This window comes from Neoarius graeffei, chromosome 16 (genome assembly GCF_027579695.1).
Source record: "Neoarius graeffei isolate fNeoGra1 chromosome 16, fNeoGra1.pri, whole genome shotgun sequence".
Lineage (NCBI taxonomy): Eukaryota > Metazoa > Chordata > Actinopteri > Siluriformes > Ariidae > Neoarius > Neoarius graeffei.
In genome coordinates this window covers 45,387,074-45,411,240 of record NC_083584.1, presented here as the reverse complement: position 1 = coordinate 45,411,240, position 24,167 = coordinate 45,387,074, and the positions used below count along the sequence as shown (strand labels likewise).

Genomic DNA, 24,167 nt, shown 5'->3' with positions numbered 1-24,167 from the left:
GTTACCCTACATTCACCCTGTCTGTGTCCCATGTAGTTTTGGGTGTTTTTTGGGTGTGGAGCATCCGTCCTTGTTTTTAGCTCTGATGAGAAAGGGTAGCTTACAGAATACAACTTACTCCAGTATATGATTTGTTTGTCTTTAAAGTGTATTTAAAATAGATTCTCCTATTTTAATGAAGTGAAAAAAAGTAAAAAATTAGTTGCTTGATTCGCATTATGTTATGTGCCAGGCTTCGTATTAGCTTTGTTAGCAGATTAGCAGCATTAGCTGACTGTACAAGATACTTACACTCACCAGAGGCACCACTATATACAGTATCTATTTATTCTATCCACATTCACTGGATATGAGCAATCGCATGCTCTGATTGGCTACTCTACTACTAGGCTATCAGCTCATATACCATGAGTAGAGAAAAACAAAATGGCTGAGCAGGTTGCTGAACCAGCAGAGGACAAAATAAAAGCTCTGCTTGAAAACAAAACCCCCAAAAATACAAAAAAGCAGCAAAATATGGAATAAAAGTATTTGATGGTAAGAACTTTTTTTTTCAAGAATTATTATTATAATATTTTTCACAAATTGCTACTGTTGTTTTGCGGGTTTGTTTACATTCTAAACGGAAATGAGATAATTTATCTCATTACAATGGCACCTGTCAAGGAGTGGGATATATGAGTATTAGGCAGCAAGAGAACAGTCAGTTCTTGAAGTTGATGTATTGGAAGCAGGAAAAATGGGCAAGTGTAAGGATCTAATACCGCTTTTCCACCAAATCAGTTCCAGGGCTGGTTCGGGGCTGGTGCTGGTTCACAACTCGTTCAACTTGCGAGCCAGCTGAGAACCAGTTTGCTTTTCCATAGCTCGCGGTGCTAAGGGAAGCCACGTCATTACATCGCTGTATACGTCAGTTACGTCGTTGTATATGTCAGTTACGTCATTACGTTTGCATAAACCTTGGCGCGAATATCGAAGCAAAAACAGCACAGAAGAAGCAGCAGCAACAACAACAACAATAATAATGGATGACTTCGCATTTGTACAGCTGCTGCTTCTCGTCGCTTAAAAATGGCGACCTTTCACGGTCTTATTGTTGTTGGTCTTAACAACTCCGCCCCCCCTCCCCCCGCTGACGTAAGCGGTTCTTTCCTCTGGCCCAGCAGAGAGTTGGTGCTAGCCTGGAACCGGTTTTTCTGGCCCCAGAGCCAGTTCTTTGTCAGTGGAAACAGAAAACCCGGTTCCAAACTAAGCACTGGCCCTGAACCAGCCCTGGAACTGCTTTGGTGGAAAAGGGGCATAAGTGCCTTTGAAAAGGGCCAGATCGTGATGGCTAGATGACTGGGTCTGAGCATCTCCAAAATAGCACATCTTGTGGAGTGTTCCCAGTATGCAGTGGTTAGTGCCTACCAAAAGTGGTCCAAGGAAGGCCAACTGGTGAACCAGCGACAGGGTCATGCATATTGAAGGCTCATTGATTCACATGGGGCACGAAGGCTAGCCCATGTGGTCCAATCCCACAGAAGAGCTACTGTAGCACAAACTGCTGAAAAAGTTAATGCTGTCTAAAATAGAAAGTTGTTGGTTCACCGGTTGTCCTTCCTTGGACCACTTTTGGTAGGTACTAACCACTGCATATTGGGAATACCCCATAAGATGTGCTGTTTTGGAGATGTTCAGACCCAGTCATCTAGCCATCACAATTTGGCCCTTGTCAAAGTTACTCAGATCCTTACACTTGCCCACTTGTCCTGCTTCCAACACATCAACTTGAAGAACTGACTGTTCTCTTACTGCCTAATACTAATATATCCCACCCCTTGATAGGCACCACTGTAATGAGATAATCAATGTTATTTATTTCATCTGTCAGTGCTCATAATGTTATGGCTGATCGGTTTGTGTGTATATATATATATATATATATATATATATATATATATATATATATATATATATATATATGTGTGTGTGTGTATATATGTGTATATATGTAGGTGCATTTGGGTAATTGAGTGATCAATCTCATTAAATCTGAAGGTTAATAATTAAATTTGAATCAGTCTCATTTGAATCGTTTTCAGTGAATCATTTTCATTGAATCAGTCTCATATTATCATTAAATCACTCATGGAATCAGTCTCATTAATCAGTCTCATTAATTAATACCATTAATTTTGGTGCTTAATAATAAATTACCAAACAGCTAAATTATGGTATATTCCAAATTATTATGATCACTTACCATATTACATAAATCATATGCACCTTTTAGAATTCTTTGGAGATTGGGGACTTCAAAGATATTGGAACACAAATAAACACACAGTTTCAATAATAAATTAATTTATTATAACAAAGATAAAAATGGATAATAGCAGTTGAAATATATACAAACAGTGAGATGTGTGTGAGATGTGTGTGTGTGTGTGTGTGAGAGAGAGAGAGAGAGAGAGAGAGAGAGAGAGGCCTTGTGTGTGTGTGGTCTACACAAGAGAATTAGCTCTGGTAGCTAACTCCACGTGTGTTTATGGGAGAGGAGTTGACCACGTGGTAAGGCCTATGGCCTAGCAAAAGAAAGAAGCTAGCGTGGGATGCTAACTGAGGTGTGTTTGTGAGGCCAGGTGAGACCTGTGACCATGTGTTTGTGTAGGCCTAGATTAACCTCGTGTGGCTAAGCTAAGACAAAGGAATGCTAGCTTAGGTGTGTTTGTGAGAGGCCACGTGTTTGTGTAGGCCTAGATTAGCCTTGTGTTTAGCTAAGGCAAAGCTAGCTAAGGTGTGTTTGTGAGAGGCCACGTGTTTGTGTAGGCCTAGATTAGCCTTGTGTTTAGCTAAGGCAGAGGAAAGCTAGCTATGGAGGGTGTGTCACCACGTGGGGTTTGAGAACAAAGGATTTAGCTCTGGTTGCTAGCTAAAGGTGTGTTTGTGTGTGTGGGGGAGGACCGCCATGTGTTAGAGACAAAAGATTAGCTCTGTGTAGCTAACTCCACGTGGTGGAGGCCTTGTGATCCCTTGAGACAATACAATTAGCCCTGGAGGCTAATGGAACAAAAGAATTAGCCGTGTGTTTAGCTAAGGTGTTTGTGAGGCCTGGTGAGCTAGCTTTGGTTGCTAATTAGACAAAGAATTAGCCGTATGTGGCTAGCTAAGGCCCAAGGATCCTACCTCGTGGAGTTAAGACAAAAGGTGTTAATAAGGAATTAAGAGAAGCATGCAAAGCCTATCTATTAAACAATTGAGAGATTAAAACAAAAAAAAATCAATTCAACACGCTGCGTGTCTATAGTGTAACAATTAAACGTGAGTTTAAATTCACACTACTTCAATAAAAGCTAATTCCTAAGACTAGGTTTTGCCCAAATGCCAAGTCTTACTCAGTATCTTGCCTCTAGCAAGATTATGAAGAGATGTTCCGAGAGTTTGGAGTTTCGCCGTTGTGGAGCACGTGAGGCGCTTCCGTGAGGCGCAGAGAACTTCTTGATCCGACGCGTGGTCGCTCGTGATGAAAAGAAAGTCTCTGATTAAACAATGTGCACAGCTTTTGAGTTAAAAAGGATCCAGTCGCTTCTTAACTTTAAAATAACTGCCTAGACTGCAGTAGTACGTACTTATAAGGAACAAATGAAAAACCGGTTGTAAACTCAAGCTGAGTTTAAAATTGCGCGATCTTAGAGTCTACCGTGGCCAAAGGTAAACAAAGAAAAGCGCGAAACTCTGATTCTTGCAAGAAAGAAAAGAAAAGACGTCTTTTTGGGTTTGCTTGCGGAGCGAGCGATTCCTCCCTGTGTCCATGTTGAAATCACAGCGCCAAAAGAGGAGGAGCTAGGAGTTTCCGGGTGGTTTATGCCTTCCTGGAGGATGTGACGTAGATGATCCCGCCCACGCGTGACGTAGGTCAACACGGAAGTTGGCTGATGGGAAATGTAGTTTCTAAAAAGGCAGGCTGTATTGTACCTACATATATATATATATATATATATATATATATATATATATATATATATATATATATATATTAGTTAAACATACATTACATAACACACTAATCAGTGTGAAATTTCTTTGATTTTGTATTACCTATTCACAGCTGGAAGCTAACTGCATTAGCTACAAAGACACTAATGATCTCTGCTACTTTCTTCCAAGCTTTATTTTTCTTCGTCACATCTCTGTGCACATTTAATGTGAGGTTGTGATGACAGGCATGACAGAAGTGGAAACCATAGTCAGAAGTTTTCCTTTATTTTTTTTTAGTTAAGCAGTATATAAAACCTAAATCCAGGCACTAACTGCAAGTTTTGAGAGGGGAGCTTAAAAAAAAAACATTGTACCACACACATCATACGATTTTTCGGCCCAAGGAATCTCCCAACCCAGTGGTTTGGATTTGTAGCTTTACTGTGTCATTTTACTGTTTAATTTGCCTAAAGTTCAGAAAACCTTTGCTTGTCAAGTGCAGTTTTACACAAAAAAGAAGTGATTTTTAAAAATTCGACAAAACACAACTGTGAATGGTGTGTTTTTCCAGTAAGTGATGTTATGTGATTAAAGATAGGTTTTCTCCTATCACGATAACACTTACAGATGTCTCTTGTGATGTCGTGTGACTTAAACGCGAAAAATCTGTTTCCACTTAAATTTTGCAAAATATTGCTTTGTTAAATCGTCTAAAAAAAAAAACACCTCATGCAAGCATAAAAACATTTTTGTGTTAAGAGGGTTTTTTTCTCTCGAAATGTACATGTTTCCGTTACTCATGTTTTAGTTCTAAATTTTAAATTGCGCATTAAGCAAGTTAATGGAAACATGGCTATTTCTGTGAAGGTTCTCAGTCATCCAGGTCATAGTAAACCGTAGGTGCTAAAAAAAGGCAACTGGACTTGCTTGAAATTCTTGAAGACGTTTCACCTCTCATCTGAAAGGCTTCTTCAGTTCTGTCTGGCTAGTGGGAAGTTCCAGATATTTATCCTCTAGTGGGCCAAAAGCAACCCTAAGGGGAGTTGTTGAGGCCACCTGGGTCGTTGAGTCATCCTGTAGGTGTAGGTCACTGGGGGCCGGGTGTGAACGGTGTTAGCAGCCTAGAGAGTTGTTAGGGTGATCTGTGGGTCGTTGGCTCTCTCTCTGCCATCTTGTGAGTCATTGAAGTCAGCTGAGTCTTGGTGTGGATGTGTATTCAGTTTTCTGGGAAGTGTGCCAAGGACTGCATTGGAAGTGGCTGGTAAGTGGTGTCTCAGACCACCTCCTCTGTTCAGTGATGGTCCTTCCAGGTTGATGAAGATAGCTTCTTTTACTCCTCTTTCAAAGCCATCTTCGTCAACCTGGAATGATCATCACTGAACAGAGGAGGTGGTCTGAGACACCACTTACCAGCCACTTCAAATGCAGTCCTTGGCACACTTCCCAGAAAACTGAATACACATCCACACCAAGACTCAGGCTACATCCACACGACAACGGCAACGAGATGTTATTTAAAAATATATCACGTCCAAATGGGCAACAATCAGTAAAATATCAGGTCCATATGACAACGCAACGCTTGCTGAAAACGATGCAATACACATGCCACACCTCTAGGGGCGCTGTAAGATGGTCTCTTCGGAGACACGAGAATAATAGAAGAAGTAAGGACGCATGCGCATAAACTATTATGCGCGAGACTTCATATTAGCCACAAAGTCAGGAAAATCTGTTCGTAAAATTACATTATAATGACCAAATACAATGAAAAGTATTTTTCCAGTCTCACCTGTGAAAGGTAATCCCATGTGATCTCGTTTGGACGGCAAACCTGTTGGTACAGTTAAACGCAGCTAATCTTTATTCTCCGCTTTGACCTTTCCAATATGGCGGCGAGGATGACGTATGATTCTACGCGGAAGGCGGCGTCTTTAATGGTCCGGAATAAATTGAATGCTACACGTTGATGGAATAATTTGTTGTTTCTCACCTGTGAAAGGTAATCCCATGTGATCTCGTTTGGACGGTAAACCTGTTGGTACAGTTAAACGCAGCTAATCTTTATTCTCCGCTTTGACCTATCCAATATGGCGGTGAGGATGACGTATGATTCTACGCGGAAGGCGGCGTCTTTAATGGTCCAGAATAATTTGAATGCTACGTTGATGGATTAATTTGCTCCTCTACGCCCTTTTTGAGGAATGTATTGTCGGACTTAAACCAACATCTGAAGAGGTGAGATCGCTCCTTTTTTTCGCTATTTTTGCTGGCGGGATTGACTCTGCCCTACGGGCTATTCTCTCTCTCTATCTCACTTTGCACCATTACACAATAAATATTCACAGTGAAAATATTTTGTAAGCGCGTTTCATGAACCAAGTTATAGGATTTGTTGACAACTCGCATCGCAATGAGAAGATCATTGGCACTACTGGTGTTAAGAATCAGACCATTTCATAAATGAATATTTTGCTGTAGAGCTGCAGTGTTTGTACAATTGCATGTTTTTGCTTCACTATTACTGTCACTATTCTGCTTCTTGCATTACTACTGTGAACTAACACTGAACATAATAGTAATAATAATAATAATAATATCCAAGCTCGTGTTTCACTCTCACTAGTGCTCTGTAAGGCTTTTTCCTGGTGATATCCTGGTGATATTCGTTACACTTCTACCCGGCGTGAAGCACTCACAGTCATGTGGTTGTGACGTCATCGTAAACAAATCCGTTCTACTCATCCAGACGACTTCACAACGGCAACGTTGCCAGATCTTTCCACTCTGGAACCCGTTCTCAAAAAGACTGCGTTTTGGGCACCCAAAACGCCGGTGTCGTGTGGACGCCAGGCCTAAATGATAAGCAATCGTATCGGAGTCACCTGAATCCGTTGCCGTGTGGACAGGGCCTCAGCTGACTTCAATGACTCACAAGATGGCAGAGAGAGAGCCAACGACCCACAGATCACCCTAACAACTCTCTAGGCTGCTAACACCGTTCACACCCAGCCCCCAGTGACCTACACCTACAGGATGACTCAACGACCCAGGTGACCTCTACGACTCTCCTTAGGGTTGCTTTTGGTCCACTAGAGGATAAATACCTGGATCTCCCCACTAGCCAGACAGAACTGAAGAAGCCTTTCGGATGAGAGGTGAAATGTCTTCAAGAATTTCAAGCAAGTCCAGCTGCCATTTTTAGCACCTACGGTAAACATGATTATTAAAAAGGAATGACCATCTGCTAGTGTGAACACCCCTTTTAACGTGGGCTGTCTTGTCTTTTTTGATTTTCTTTTAAAAAGCATTGTAGAAGCAATAGATCATCAGATCTATTGAACATAAGGCAACAGTAAGCTCATCTCTTCTTTGACAACACAAATGCTAAAATAGCTGAAATATTTATCTGTAAGTTCACATTCATTGGTATAGTCTACCTGTTTTGATTAATTCACACCACCTGACCTTGAGCATTTGAAGCCAGCCCACATATCTTTCTCAGGATACATATGGATTATTCAGAATGTTTTGTACCCGTGTCATGACATGGGCATGTTTTCAGGGTTATCTGTGCTTGTACAACACTGGCTTCAATTCATCAGATGATATACTGCTCCTAATGGATATTATGAGTTGCCTCTGAAATGTTTCACTGTGGCCTGGACTTGGACTTGGTGGGAAACTTTGGACTGACTGCACTGGCGCCATTGATTATCTAAGCTCCAGCCTGGTGCCCTAATGAACCGCGGTATGCAGTTATATATCGCAATCCTGGAGAGCATGCTGAGAAAGAAGAAGAGTTGTACACAATAAGGTGGCTCTGAGTGGACACTTTCCTAGCTATATTTCAGTACAGGCTTTTCTCTGTGTAATGTAAACTGTCAAGGATACATTTCACCTTTACTATGCTTACAAGATTACAGAGGTAGCCTTAAAGTCAAACAAAACCCAAAATAAAAATAAATGTCATTTGCCGATCATGGCAAGTGCCCTGATGTATCATCCGGATGTTTAAATTTAAAATAAAACTTTATAACAACAATGTATCCATTGGTATTACAAAAAATAGGCTTACCTGGCCGAAACCATTTGGACTGAAACCAGATATCCGCCTGTGACGTTAGAACGTCATTTACCTTCGTTACACAGAGCCATCAAATAAAGGCTTTTAATTCTTAAAAAAAAAATTTAAAAAAAAATAATCGCCAGGTTCCACTGCCATCTCTCTCTCTCTCTCTCTCTCTCTCTCTCAGATAATTCTAAAAATCTAATCAGAAATGTTCTGTAATCATTACTGGCAACAAAATATGCTAATCAACAGACTTCACTTTTATGAAGTTTGAATCTCACTCGGCTAGATAATACATACGCGGTACTGACAAAGATACTAGTAAACAATCCCGTTGTCTTGACACTCAGTCATCTTCAGGGTTGTTTACCACAACTTAGGCTACGTTTACATTAGACAGTATCTGTCTCGTTTTCTTCGCGGATGCACTGTCTGTTTACATTAAACCGCCTGGAAACGCCGGGAAACGGGAATCCGCCAGCGTCCACGTATTCAATCCAGATCGTGTCAGCTCCGGTGCTGTGTAAACATTCAGAATACGCGGATACGCTGTGCTGAGCTCTAGCTGGCGTCTCATTGGACAACGTCACTGTGACATCCACCTTCCTGATTCGCTGGCGTTGGTCATGTGACGCGACTGCTGAAAAACGGCGCGAACTTCCGCCTTGTATCACCTTTCATTAAAGAGTATAAAAGTATGAAAATACTGCAAATACTGATGCAAATACTGCCCATTGTGTAGTTATGATTGTCTTTAGGCTTGCCATCCTTCCACTTGCAAGTGGTGAGTGATGTGCGCTGGGATCTCACACACAGCGGCTCAGTCCCGAAAACACTGCTAGTGTGCTTCACTCGCGCGCTCTGTGAGCTGCGCAGGGCCGGAGTGCGCACCCTCCAGAGGGCACTCGCTGTTCAGGGCAGAGTGATTTGGAGCGCAGGATGCCTGCGGAGCCGAGCGTATCCGTGTATTGGTATTGTTGTGTGCACGCAAATCGTGTATTGGTGTTGCTGTGTGCACGCTAATCGTTTTAAAAACGTTAATCTGATGATCCGCTGATACGGTCTAATGTAAACATGGGCTTAGAAGCGAATTGCCAACAAGCTGTACTAGCCTCGGTAAGTCATGTAGTGTGAAGGTGACATCACAATTTGTCCTTTGACACAGGGTGCGATATTTGAACCATGGAGAGAGTAACATGTCAGAGCCCGGGGACATTGTTTTTTTTCTTTTAAAATAAAATCTGTACACAGTATACAGGTACAAATATGAGCAAAAGTAAACACTCGAACATGTCTTGTATGGATATTATCTGTCAGTATAAAGGTGTTAATTTTTGGGGGGTTTGTTTGGCTTTAAGGTAGAAGAAGGTTCAGTACAGAAAGATTCAGTATAGCATGACTGTAGTAGAGACAGAGGAGAGTTTTTCTCGTTCTGTCTGAGTGGGAGAACATTAAGGGCAGGTCTCAGATGGGCAACCAGGTGGCTCTGAGCACCTGTATGTGTAAGTATGGGTGCATGCGGTGAGTGTATGTGCATGTGTGGATTGAGTCATCTGCACTTGAATGCATCTGGGCCTTGACACAGGAAGTCACCCTGAACTGTTTTCTTTCACTTTGACCATTTAATGGTTTGACCCCAAGGCTAAATGGGAAGTGTAGGTCTGGCATCATTTGGTATCTACCGTACCTTTCCTTCGAGACACTGTTTTCTTACAACTCTGTCTTGCCTGCCCCCCCCCCCCCCCCCCCCCCCCACACACACACAAAATATCACCAACTTTGTATTGTAGACTCAGACGATTTCCCTGTGCATTGAGCCCATTTCCTTCTCCACCCCATGCTTTGATCTGTTGTTCAGCCCTGCCATCAGTGCGAGATGAAGAAAGTATCTCATCTCTCAGTGAACATCTCATCTCATGCTTCTGACACATTTCTGGGTGGTACAGCTCTCAGCACATTGCTGACTCTTATCTCTCTTCCCCAAGGTCCCAGTATACTTTCTCCTCTCTCAAAAATGTAGCTGGCTTTCCCTGGGCCTAAAAGCATCATAAATCAAGTGTAATGACAGACAAATCCACCCAGCTGGGTTCTTAGTAGAAATGGGAGCACAATATGACTTGCTGACATTTTAATTACTATATCATACATCTCAGACCAGTAAGCCTATTTTAAGAGTGTAATTTATGGTAGCAAATGAAAACAAATATTCTCGGAAGCAGCTTTCTGAAAGCAGGTACCCGCCATGTTGATTAATATAATATCTCTGGAGCGGCCGTCCAATGCCCAGGAGAATTATATTGTGGACCTCACAGCAATATTCACATTTCAGAGTATTATAGAGGGGCCTCATAATGCATTATTGCTGCAACCAGCTTTGCTCACTATAATGAATTGCATACAAATAAAGTCTCCTGGAACAGCAGGTAAACTCTATAAATAATACGCCTCCAGAGACTGAGATAGAAAATGATTTGAAATGATGGTGGTGTTTTTCCCCCCAAAAAAACAGTGTAGAATATTATAATAAAGGACCTGTCAGAGTAAATTCATCTCAACTTTTTTTTTTCTTGAGTTGTCAAATTGTTTGAGCATCCTCCCGTGTTAGAAGTGGCTGGCCAGATAAAGGCATGCTGGAGATGGGCAATCAGAGTTAGTACACTCTTATTACAAATCAAAGCAGTCACTTTATTCTTTGAATATTTAGATTACCTGGGTACCTTTTCTAAGTGGATTAACATTTCACATGGCTCCCAAGCTGCATGTGTAATAGGTTGTGGGCTGATTTCAAACAGACATGCAGCCCTCTGGGATAGAAAACAAGGCTACCCATTATCTCTCCCACTGCACTTTGTTTACTGAACCCCTGGCAGGGGCCATTTGTCTGGAGAATGGTAATGGAAACCAAACTATCTCAACTAACCATAAAATCACTTTATATGCTGCTCATATCAATTCCTTTCAAACAATAGAAACCATCCATCCATTATCTATAACACTTATCCATCAGGGTCATGGGGGAAGCTGGAGCCAATCTCAGCTGACTTTGGCCGAGATACTGTACACCCTGGGCAGGATGCCAATCTTTCTCAGGGCTAACACAGAGATGGACAACCATTCACACTCACATTCACACCTACTGTATGGGCAGTTTAGAGTAGTCAGTTGACCAAATCCACAAATCTTGGAATTGTGGAAAAAAAAAAAAACAAGCGGCCGGAGGAAACCCACACAGGCACGGGAAGAACATGCAAACTCTACACAGAAAGGCCCCAATCGACCACAAGGTTTGAACCCAGAATCTTGTTTCTGTGAGGCAACAGTGATGACCACTGCACCACCGTGCCATCCTGCTCTCCTTTCATCATATCCATCCATCCAGCCAGCCATTATCTGTAGCCACTTATCCTGTTCTACAGGGTCGCAGGCAAGCTGGAGCCTATCCCAGCTGACTACTGAGGTATTTCACCCACGTGACCAAGTCACGTGATGCTGCCATTTTGGACGGCACGGCTCGAATCAGTTTGAATGCGAGGAAGGCGACAAACGAAAAACATAAAAGAAAAAGGAGCGAGATGCAGAAAACACCTTCACTATCCAGCGACGTAGGGCATTTACAGGGCGAGCAGAGGGAGAGGTATTTGCAAAAATTGAGGTTAGCAGGCTTAGAGAACGACGTTTACCTGCTTCCACCAGGATTGTTCACTGACGTACTGAAGTACACGAAGCCCTCGTCTTTACCTGACTTCGGCCCACATGATCTGTATACCTATGTCGTTAAAAACCCATCGCCATACACAGGTATTGATCTGAAAGCGTATAAGAGTTTGGATGCCTACAAATATTTTGTGTCAGGCTGGGTAACATGCCTACATCAGTGGGTCGTCCCTGGAGCCGGTGGTCGCCATCTTATTACAGCTAAGGTTTGTTCACATTTTCATTTACTTTCGGTCCTCAGGATAAACAAAATGTTATTAAATGTCATTGAAATAACTTCTTAGTCTGTTGAGACATGGCCCGTTATAAATTTGCTGTTACCAGGCAATGACCAAGAACTGTATTATTAGGGTCGGTGTAGTTGTAGCAGTGTATTAGCAACTAGCTGTTAGCACTAGCTAATGTCAACAACATCATAGCTGGTATGTTACTGTAGCAATGTTTACGTTCAGTCATTTGGATGACTGTTAAAACCTTTCAGTCTCAAGTTTTTCCTTTACTGGATTTACTAATTTACTGAGCTAGCGCGCTCGGGCAAGCTGGGAGCTAGCGCGCACTAGCCTGCCGGCGGCCGGCACGCTAGCTCAGTAAACTAGTAAATCCAGTAAAGGAAAAACTTGAGACTGAAAGGTTTTAACAGTCATCCAAATGACTGAATGTAAACATTGCTACAGTAACATACCAGCTACTGTTGTTGACATTAGCTAGCTTGACGTTCAAAATGGCGGACACCGGGGCGTCACGTGACCCTGTGACGTCAGGTGAAATACCTCAATAGGCAAGAGGCAGGGTACACCCTGGACAAGTTGCCAGGTCATCACAGGGCTGACACAGAGACACAGACAACCATTCACACTGACATTCACACCTATGGTCAATTAAGGGCCCGTCCACACGAGTACGTTTTTGTCGAATCCGCATAAATACTTTATCGTTTCAGCCTCGCGTCCAGACGGATCTGGCTTTTTCGAGGTGTGAAACCGGTATTTTTTGAAAACGGGTCCCAGAGTGGGAAAATCCTAAAACACCGGATAGCCCGGAGTCGTCTGGACGGCGAATGCGGATTTTTTCAGCAACGATGACGTATAAGCCCCGCCTCTCTAACCTTTAACCTCACCCACCGCCGCTAGACATGTCATAACAACAACAATGGCGGACTACAGGCTTGTGCTCGTACTGCAGAAATGTCCAATATGACACGAAGTAGAAGTTCCACTTCACTGTCGGTCCACACAAAAGACTCTCTTCTTCCTCTCAGAGTTGCGCTGGCCATGATCATATTCTTCTCATGTTATGAGCTTGCTTGTAAACAGCGTGTGACCTTTATACGCATGCTCCATGGCTTCTCTTCCGGTTTTAGTGTATTGGTGTGGCGGCGTCACAGCGCCACATATAGGCCTGGCATATGTACTACAGCGTTTTGGGTCGTTTCCAGTGAATCCGTGTGGACGCAGATATTTCTGGAAACGACGCCGTGTTTACGGAGATCTTTTTCAAAACGACAGCATATTGGGTGAGGCTGCGTACTTGTGTGGACGGGCGTAGAGCCACCAATTAACCTAACCTGCATGTCTTTGGACTGTGGGGGAAACCGGAGCACCCAGAGGAAACCCACGCAGACATGGGGAGAACATGCAAACTCCACACAGAAAGGCCCTCGCCGGCCGCTGGGCTCAAACCCAGGACCTTCTTGCTGTGAGGTGACAGTGCTAACCACTACACCACCGTGCCACCCCCTTTCATCTTATTTATTTATTTATTTAAACAAACCCTGGGGTGCACACACCCAGTACACCCTTAAATAATCATAAAGGTAAGCAGTTCATAGCCATGCATTTGTGAGGCCATGATTCTTGCTGAGACATTTTTAGTTCTGTGGTCATATCATTAACATTTATTCCACAAAATTGAGTCGTACATGAGCTGATAGCCGACGAGGTGCATAGCGCTGAGTCAGTTATAAGCCATGTACGACGAGATTGAGTGGAATAACTTTTATTCTATCCACAGTCACTGGATTTTGAGAAACGGAGCATTTTTATTTTTTGCAAATTCAATAAATAAAAACTTTATGCAGAACGTCTGACCAAGTCATTTCCACTTCGAATGTAAACAAACCAGCGAAATGATAGTAGCAATTTGTGGAAAATGCTATAATAATTATTCTTGAAAAATAAAAAAGATACATTCTTACCATCAAATACTTTCATTCCATATTTTGTTGCTTTTTTTGTTGTTGTATTTTTGGGGGTTTTGTTTCCGAGTAGAGTTTTTACTCATCCTCGGTTGGTTCAGCAACACACTCCACCATTTTGTTTTTCTCTACTCATGGTACTGTATATGAGCTGATAGCCTGGTAGTAGAGTAGCCAATCAGAGTGCATGATTGTTCATATCCAGTGAATGTGGATAGAATAATGATTGAGATCATTGAGGAATAACACTGTGGCCTTCTATCACTGCTGATGATGATAGAAATCAGTGATGAGGAGTGCAGCATGGACACCTGTTCATGGTCAGCCAGAATCAGACAGCAAAGATGAGAATATCAGCATTTGTCCACTATCTTCATCCTTAACTGGCCTCACTAAACCAGCTCAGCAAACCGCTTTTGATGGATCTCTTTATGATAATTTTCATTTAATCATAGAACATCAAACATCTGCATTTAGCAAATCTGCAGAAGACTCTAATTATGCAATCAGCATTCCCTCAGATGTGTAGATGGTCCCACTGGCCCCTGCCAGAGCTCGTTTTATTCTTCGCCTCTAGCTGCAAATGTCTCATTGACTTCACTTTCTCTTGTGGAGATCCATCTTGAAAATGGGTAACGACCACAGTCTTTATTCCAACGTGTAGACACGAATGAGCTACATGTCCCCAGAGCTAATCACACGGTTCAAGCGAGTTGTACTGTGCCTCGTGATTCATCAGAGAGAGATCTCTAAAGCCCCATTGATGTATGATTGAGGATGCCATCAATTAATCAGGAAAAGAGAAGTGGAGAAGGGAGGAAAACTGAGAGTACATGAGAGAGGGGTTGAAGGAAATATAAGAAACCTTTCATCTGTTGAAACAAAAGTGAACTTCTTCCTTTCTATCTTTGTGGAGTAGAGTGGTATCAAATGAATCTTGCACTCTGTACCACAAATTTGCTTGGAGATAATAATCTCACCTTGAAAAAGAGTCCAAGAGCTGATACAGACTTGATGAGCTGGAGTCATCAGTTTTCAGGCGTCATGCAGCTAAGCCTTATTTTCAATGCTTTAGAAATCCACTTAAATATTCTGTGTATGTGAAGCACTTTGGAAATGTGAACCTCTGCTCATATTCTGTAGGATAACCTTAGATCACTGTGAGTAATACTTTCATCATCTTGTGAGTATCTAATCCCGATCCCAAAGCCTGTACGCTTTGATTTTATAGCGACACTAAGTCCGCTTCAATATTTTACACCAAGGTTGCTTCTGTCCATGTTTCAGTGACTGAGTCAGAGAGCAGGAGTCTATCCCGTGGGTTTATACTCACAAAATGCACCATTTCAGCCAGTAATGACCCTTTCAGCTCATTGATTCTCTGCTTATGTCAGAATGAAGGATCAAATACATTGAGGGTGTGCAGGATCCATGAAATTCCTCCATGCTGGGTGCTTCTCAGTAAAGCTTTGCATCTATGCTTTAATGGAGCTCAATACACACCAGTGGGCTGCTAATTGAAATGCTATCAACATATTGCACATGTGACATTTTTCTGAGCAGTGACCTAATTGTCAGTAGTGGTATAACTGAGGCACTCTTTTTCATTCTTTTTTTCTGTCTGCAGGGCCATAACCATGGAGAACCAGCTCGTAGTGTTGGCCACGGCCGCGGCGGATGCCGGAAGGTACTACGTCCAAGCTGTCAATGAGAAGAACGGCGAAAACAAGACGAGCCCATCCATTTACCTACATGTGGCAGGTAAGCAGAGAAGCAAGGGAGTCTGTTGTATCACTTCTCCTCTTTCTGCAGCTCTAGAGGAATCTCAGACACCGCTATCGACCACGAGTGCCTTATTATCACCTCGTTGCTGTAGCCTCGTTTTTACACTTCTATTCCTGGTGCTTTTCTAGGCTCTATGTTTGAGAGCATCATTCAGGGGTCTAAGAGTGAAACAGCAGAGAAATACAGATGGAGAAAGAGAGCAGATATCCAGAAATGACTAGATTTTGATAGAAGCATATGGTGAAGGGATATACTCGGATCTCCTCACTGGCACCGCCTTAGTTGTTTTGCCTTGGCAAGTGATAAGGAGTGTCTGAATAGAGCACAAGTGTCAAACTCAGGTCCTAACAAAGATTTACACTTTCCTATTTTTCTAACACAGTTTCAGCCCAAGAAGTCCTTGGTAATTAGCTGATGATTTGATTCGGGTGTGAGTTCAGCTCTGAATTTGATTGATTGATTACTTTATTCTGAACAATAAAGAAGAAAGATATAAAAATAAAAATTTAAATAAAAAATACAATAAGCAAAACATCATCATAAACGGGCGGCACGGTGGTGTAGTGGTTAGCGCTGTCGCCTCACAGCAAGAAGGTCCGGGTTTGAGTCCCGTGGCCGGCGAGGGCCTTTCTGTGTGGAGTTTGCATGTTCTCCCCGTGTCCGCGTGGGTTTCCTCCGGGTGCTCCGGTTTCCCCCACAGTCCAAAGACATGCAGGTTAGGTTAACTGGTGACTCTAAATTGACCGTAGGTGTGAGTGTGAATGGTTGTCTGTGTCTATGTGTCAGCCCTGTGATGACCTGGCGACTTGTCCAGGGTGTACCCCGCCTTTCGCCCGTAGTCAGCTGGGGTAGGCTCCAGCTTGCCTGCGACCCTGTAGAACAGGATAAAGCGGCTAGAGATAATGAGATGAGATGAGATCATCATAAACAAACAGAATAGCGTAGCCACAAGGCAATAACATAACAATGTTCAGAAAGGATTAGGAAGAAGTAATAACTTATCCAATCCTAACCCTCTATACCACCGCTAATCAAATGTCACTTTCCACCATAATAAACTATATATACAAAAGAAAACAAAAGCAATAAACAAAAAAGAAAACATACCAAAACATACCGACATGGTATAATATCGACCAAATCAAATCATATATACAGATACTTATGTTATGCATATAGACACACATACAATACATATATACAGTACATACATATACACATACCTGTAACTATACACTAAATACAAGAAGACCAGAATTTCTTGCCCCTGAGAAATATTTTTGTGGAGGAGCTAGTAGAGAGGAAGGACGTTTTCCAAAAATCGAAACCTAGGCAACTTTGTGTTTAGTATAATTACTAAAACTCTCTGAGATCAGACAACTCTTCAGCCTGTGTCTCATCCTAAATCATATTTTCCCTGTCTGTATCTCCGGTATATTTTAAAACTGATTTCAACTGAATGCAGAAACAATAATTGCTCAGACTCCATTTTGCCCTCACATACAGTGGTATGCAAAAGTTTGGGCACCCCTGGTCAAAATTACTGTTACTGTGAACAGTTAAGCAAGTTGAAGATGAAATGATCTCCAAAAGGCATAAAGTTAAAGATGAAACACACTTTTCAACATTTTAAGCAATATCGGTGTATTATTTTGGTTTTATACAATTTGAGTGAAAAAAGGAAAGGAGTAACTTGCAAAAGTATGGGAACCCTAGGAAATTTGAGCACTCAGATCATTTTGACCAAGGTCTAAGACCTTAATTAGTTTGTTAGGGTTATGGCTTGTTCACACTCATTGTTAGGAAAGGCCAGGTGATGCAAATTTCAAAGCTTTATAAATACCCAGACTACTCTAACCTAGTCCCAAAAATCAGCAGCCATGGGTTCTTCTAAGCAGCTTCCTACCACTCTGAAAATGAAAATGGTTGAGGCTCACAAAGCAGCAGAAGGCTATAAGAAGATAGCAAAACGTTTTCATGTTGCCATTTCCTCAGTTTGAAATGTAATTAAGAAATGGCAGTTAACAGGAACAGTGGAGGTCAAGATAAGGTCTGGAAGACCAGGAAAATTTTCAGAGAGAGCTGCTCGTAGGATTGCTAGAAAGGCAAATCAGAACCCCTGCTTGACTGCAGAAGACCTTCAGGAAGATTTAGCAGATTCTGGAGTTGTGGTACATTGTTCTACTGTTCAGTGACACCTGCACAACAATGGCCTTCTTGGAAGAGTCATCAGAAGAAAACCTCTCATGCATCCTCACCACAAAATTCAGCATCAGAAGTTTGCAAAAGAACATCTAAACAAGCCTGATGCATTTTGGAAACAAGTCCTTTGGACCAATGAGGTTAAAATGGAACTCTTTGGCAGCAACAAGCAAAGGTATGTTTGGAGAAAAAAAGGACACAGAATTTCATGAAAAGAACACCTCTCCAACTGTTAAGCATGGGGGTGGATCAATCATGCTTAGGGTTTGTGTTGCAGCCAATGGCACGGGGAACATTTTACGGGTAAAGGGAAGAATGGATTCAATGAAATTCCAGCAAATTCTGGAAGCAAACATAACCCCATCTGTAAAAAAGCTGAAGTTGAAAAGAAAATGGCTTCTACAAATGGATATGATCCTAAACACACCTCAAAATCCATAATAGACTACCTCAAGAGGTGCAAGCTGAAGGTTTTACCATGGCCCTCACAGTCCCCTGATCTGAACATCATTGAAAATCTGTGGATAGACCTCAAAAGAGCAGTGCATGCAAGATGGCCCAGTAATCTCTCAGAACTGGAAGACTTTTGCAAGGATGAATAGATGAAAATTCCTCAAACAAGAATTGAAAGACTCTTGGCTGGCTACAAAAAGCATTTACAAGCTGTTACGGTATATTTGCTAAAGGGGTGCTACTAGGTACTAACCATGTAGGGTGCCCAAACTTTTGCTTTGGGCCCTTTTCCTTTTTTGTCATTTTGAAAATGTAAAAGATGAAAGTAAAAAATTATTTTTGCTTAAAATATAAAGGGAATGAGTCATCTTTAATGTTATGCCTTTTGGAGATCATTTCATCTTCAACTTGCTTAACTGTTCACAGTAACAGTAATTTTGACCAGGGGTGCCCAAACTTTTGCATACCACTGTATACTTATTTTGTAAGGCAGTGGGATTTTATCGGTTGCTCTTTTTTTCTGGGGTTATTCCAGGCGAAAGAAAGTAGTGAGATTCATCTCCATTCGATTTTCTATCAGACAATAAAGTGTGAGCAATACAAGGAGTTTCAAATTTTGAACATTGTCTAATGTCCACTAGGCGTTAAAGCGAGACAGCCTTTCAATTTCATAAAATCAGTGAAATTTAGTTCCCTCTGAAATTTGGTCATTGTGATATTGGAGGAGTCCCTGCTTACTCCTTCAGCGCTGATGATGTAGCCCAGGAAGGAGATCCTGCTTTGGTGGAACTCACACTTCTCAGCCTTCATGTAGAGATTGTTTTCCAGTAGTTGCCTGAGGACTGCTCTGACGTGTTCCTGGTGACGATGGACATCTGAGGAGTATATCAGGATGTCGTCAATGCACGTGATGACATATTTGCCCAGCATGTCCCGTAGCACGTCATTGATGAAACATTGGAACACGCTGGGTGCTGAAGAAAGGCCATAAGGCGTGACCCGGTATTTAAAGTGTCCAGCAGTAGTGCTGAAAGTGGTTATCCACTCGTCACCTCTTTTGATCCAGATCAGATTGTATGCACTGCACAGGTCTAGTTTGGAGAAGATACTAATGGACCGAAGTTGTTCCAGAGCTGCTGGAACCAGGGGAAGAGGTTAAGGATACTTGACAGTGACCTGGTTTAAACCTCTGTAATCTATACAGGGCCTCAGTCCACCCCCATGTTTCTCCACAAAGAAGAAACCAGCTGATGCGGGAGATTTGGACGGGAGAATATATCCCTGCTTGAGGGCCTCCTGAATGTACTACTCCATGGCAGCATGTTCCTTTTGGGACAGGGGATAAATGTGACCTCTGGGTGGCGGCATACCTGGCAGTAAGTCAGTGGTGCAGTCATAAGGTCTGTGTGGTGGTAGCCTGCAGGCCTTCCCCTTACTGAAGACTTCAGTTACCCCTTTTCCACCAAATCAGTTCCAGGGCTGGTTCGGGGCCAGTGCTGGTGCTGGTTCACAACTGGTTCAACTTGCGAGCCAGCTGAGAACCAGTTTGCTTTTCCATAGCTCGCGGTGCTAAGCAGAGCCACGTCATTACGTCGCTGTATACGTCATTACATCGCTGTATACGTCAGTTACGTCGCTGTATACGTCAGTTACGGCGCTACGTTTACATAAACCTTGGCGTGAATATCAAAGCAAAAACAACACGGAAGAAGCAGCAGCAACAACAATAATAATGATAATAATGGATGACTTCGCGTTTGTACAGCTGCTGCTTCTCGTCACTTAAAAATGGTGATCTTTCGCGGTCTTGTTATTGTTGTTGGTCTTAACAACTCCGCCCCCTCGCTGACGTAAGCGGTTCTTTCCTCTGGCCCAGCAGAGAGTTGGTGCTAGCCTGTAACCGGTTTTTCTGGCCCCAGAGCCAGTTCTTTGTCAGTGGAAACAGAAAACCCGGTTCCAAACTAAGCACTGGCCCCGAACCAGCCCTGGAACTGCTTTGGTGGAAAAGGGCAAGAGAGGTCCCGATAGCAATCAGGAACATTGTCCATGGAGTCAGGTTGAGGACTTTCTACCATGGTAGAGGATACCAGGACCTGAGGACGAGAAAGACAGCTCTGGAAACACATGAATTTCCTTGTTTTGCCAAGAAATGAGAGGATTGTGAAGTTGTAGCCAGGGATATCCGAGAACAATATCATGGTTAACGGTTGTCGTAACATAAAGAGAGATTAGCTCCTTATGTAATGCTCCTACTTGGATCTGTACAGGTTGGGTACATGACGTAACCAGCCCGTCACCTATGGGTCCTCCATCGATGGTCCGAATGCTGAGGGTGCTGTGCAGTGGGGTGATCGGCAGGTTGAGCTTCTGCATGATGGTTTTATTGATAAAGTTTCCCTCTGCCCCTGAATCAATGAAAGCAGATAGGACATGAATAGAGGATGCAACTTTTAGTAACACTGATAACTGGAAGGACTTCGAGGAGAGCTTTCGCACCGGACTTGTAGCTCATACAGGTTTCTCGGCTGGGTTCTCATGGGCTGGTCGGATCGGACAGTTCCAAATGTTATGTTCAGAGCTCCCGCAGTAAAAACACAACCCCTCCTTGCGTCGTCTGGCACGCTTAGCATGGGTTAACCTAGTGCGGGAGACCTCCATGGGTGCGCTGTCCTCCGACAGCTGAGCAGTCCTGGCACAATCATGACTGGAGGGTTGGTGCTTTAACAATTGGTCGAGACGGATAGCTAAATCTATGAGGGAGTCGAGAGAGAGGTTTTCATCTCTACAGGCCAGTTCATTGATCTCAGGATGGAGACCTTGGTGAAAGACTGCTTTCAGGGCTGGGTCGTTCCATCCACTGGTGGCTGCTAGCATCCTGAAGTCCAGGGCGTATTCAGCAACACTACGATTACCTTGAGAATTGGCGAGTAGGCTTTCTCCAACCTCAGTCCCCTCAGGTTCATGGTCAAATACTCTCTTGAAGAAAGAGAGGAACCATTCGTAAGACTTAGTTTGCTCCCCACCTCTGTTCCAGGTGGCAGTAGCCCAACGGAGTGCTTTGCCAGTGAGAAAAGACAGAAATTTAGCGATTTTGTGCTCTTCTGATAGGTTTGGCATGGTGGTGAAATACATAGAACATTGCAACAAGAAACCTTTACATGCGATGACATCTCCAGCAAACTTCTCCAGAGTGGGGAGTTGCAACGCCGGACTAAGAAGAGACTCGGGGCACGCTAGGAGGGCCTGCAACATCACAGTTGCAAGCTGTGTCATCCTGGTTTTGAGATCAGCGAGCATCTGCTGATGTTCTCCTAGCAAACTCCCCTGCGTGTTCAAAGCAGTCTGCTTGGAATCCTCCTCTACATCCATGATGGCGAAGTATCCTGTGAGGATGCAGGCACTTACAGATGTATGTGCGGAGGAAGACAGATTGCTGAAGGTAAACAAAGCCAAATCAAAGGACGAGAATCAGAGCCAGTGAACTAGTGAGGGTCGGGCAATCGGCAAACAATGTAATGAGGGAAAGACAAAGAGCGAGAAACGAGAAGAAAGTAGCAAGGGTCAGGAATGTAGTAGGCAGTCATAAAAGATACAAGGCTTGGTATGAACTGAGAGCAGAACAATACTTCACAAAGGTGTGGTAGTGAAGGGGGCTTATATGGAGTGACAGGTGATTGAGGAAGTGGAAGTCAGCTGTGATTCAGTAGGTGGGAGACAAAGGGCGCTGTGTGTTCTGGGAATTGTAGTTCAGAGGGTCCATGTTTGTAGTTTGCAGATTCTCAGCGGGTTTACTGACAGATACTGTATATGTTTATTCCTGTAATATCTAAAAAAACAAAACAAAAAAAACCCAGGTCATTCTGTGACTGGGAAGTTATTTAATTTAAGAGGATTCCCTAGCAAATAATGTGCATGAAATCGCTCGCGTCATGCAGTCAAGCAGACAGAGGAAGTCCGTGTGTGCATGCGCAGGTTTACCTTGACCGTGCACTGACAGTTCCATCATTCTGTCACTAAACGAACAGCTGATCACACCGAGGTGCTCGCTGACCGCCGATATCTATTAGTTTGGTCCTGCATTTCCTTTCCTTCGCAACATAACATCTTTTCTTCTCACTTTCCGTTACTGTAGTCAGTCTTCCATGTTTCATTCGCACACTCACGTCTTCCATTTTTTCTCTCCTGTTTCAAATTTGTATCCTACAATGCCTTGCGCGAACGGGGAAAGCCCACCACATGATGCATGACATAGTATTTTGAATTGGGTCATGGTGAAGCAGGAAAAAATAGTGGAGAATTTCAGGCCACGTGGCCCTAAATTAATTGTTCTATTTAAAAAAAAAACTAATAAAATTGGAAATCTGTGATTTGAATTCAGTAGCTTTCGGTCCACTAAACAAAAATAATTGGGTGTCAGGGAAAATTCTTTTTATGACCTACACTTGAAAAATCTGAAAGACAATCTAGCTTTAACTCTACAGCATTGAGACTTACCTTTGGTTAATGTACAAGGCCAAGCTTCTTTTTTCACTCTCTAGTGAGCACACTGATTGAGTAGAATAGAACAGTTATGCAAATGATCTGTCCTGGGAAGAGGTTGTGTATATATTTTTGTCTCTGCACAGTAAAAAATGGAGTGTCAATATTGCAGTGTAAATCTATTTTCCTCTGGATAGAGTAGTTATAACACTATGCAGAGTAAAATCGTCTAAATGGTAGTGTCAAAAGTGAGAGTTAATTCCCACTTGCACACAACGACAAAATCTACTCTGCAGGATGATGATTCCCCGCGAAAATACAATATAGAGTCAGATTAACTCTGAAAATCTTACACTATCTATAGTGTTAAATATTTTTACACACCTCATTGTTAATTTTGACACAAAATAGAGTAAAATTAACTCTAAAAATCTTACACTGGCTATAGAGTAAATTTTACACTGATTTTGAGTGGGACCAAATGTTATCTGACAAAGTAAAATTCAACTCTTAAAGAGTAAAATTGACACTATGATTTTTACTGTGTGCAGTTACACAAACAAGTCGTAGGATATGCAGAACCTATGAGATGAGATACACCATGAAGATACATGATGATTTCATGAACTTATTTCAAGTTTTATTAGCTCAGTGCAGATCAGCATCAAGCTTTTAAAATATGATTAAATTGAATGTTGTGTGAGCGGCACGGTGGTGTAGTGGTTAGCGCTGTCGCCTCACAGCAAGAAGGTTCTGGGTTCGAGCCCCGGGGCCGGCGAGGGCCTTTCTGTGTGGAGTTTGCATGTTCTCCCCGTGTCCGCGTGGGTTTCCTCCGGGTGCTCCGGTTTCCCCCACAGTCCAAAGACATGCAGGTTAGGTTAACTGGTGACTCTAAATTGAGCGTAGGTGTGAATGTGAGTGTGAATGGTTGTCTGTGTCTATGTGTCAGCCCTGTGATGACCTGGCGACTTGTCCAGGGTGTACCCCGCCTTTCGCCCGTAGTCAGCTGGGATAGGCTCCAGCTTGCCTGCGACCCTGTAAAAGGATAAAGCGGCTAGAGATAATGAGATGAATGTTGTGTTTTAATATCCATAGATTTGACCACCAGTGTTTGATTTCACACTTTCACATAAAAAAAATGTGTGGCGTTGTTCGGAGGAGTGTATCTGCATTTGTGTTCATGAACAGCGTACATTTGTTTTCATGTGCTCTTATGTACACGCTCGCGTACAAGCGTCTAATCGGTACATAATTCTTTCTTCTGTTGAGGTGAATTGTAAACTGATGAATAGCACAGAATACAGATAT

The 24,167-nt window shown here is 42.7% G+C and overlaps 1 protein-coding gene across 4 annotated transcripts in view; it reads left to right on the top strand.

Moving 5' to 3' along the window:
- The window catches only part of sdk1a (sidekick cell adhesion molecule 1a), a 539,170-nt gene that overhangs the window by 305,753 nt on the left and 209,250 nt on the right, over window positions 1-24,167 (top strand). For all 4 annotated transcript variants that reach the window (XM_060943068.1, XM_060943067.1, XM_060943066.1 and 1 more), the window contains exon 5: window positions 15,568-15,701. In XM_060943068.1, the coding sequence (XP_060799051.1) occupies window positions 15,568-15,701 (134 nt within the window). The remainder of the gene's footprint in view (window positions 1-15,567; window positions 15,702-24,167) is intronic.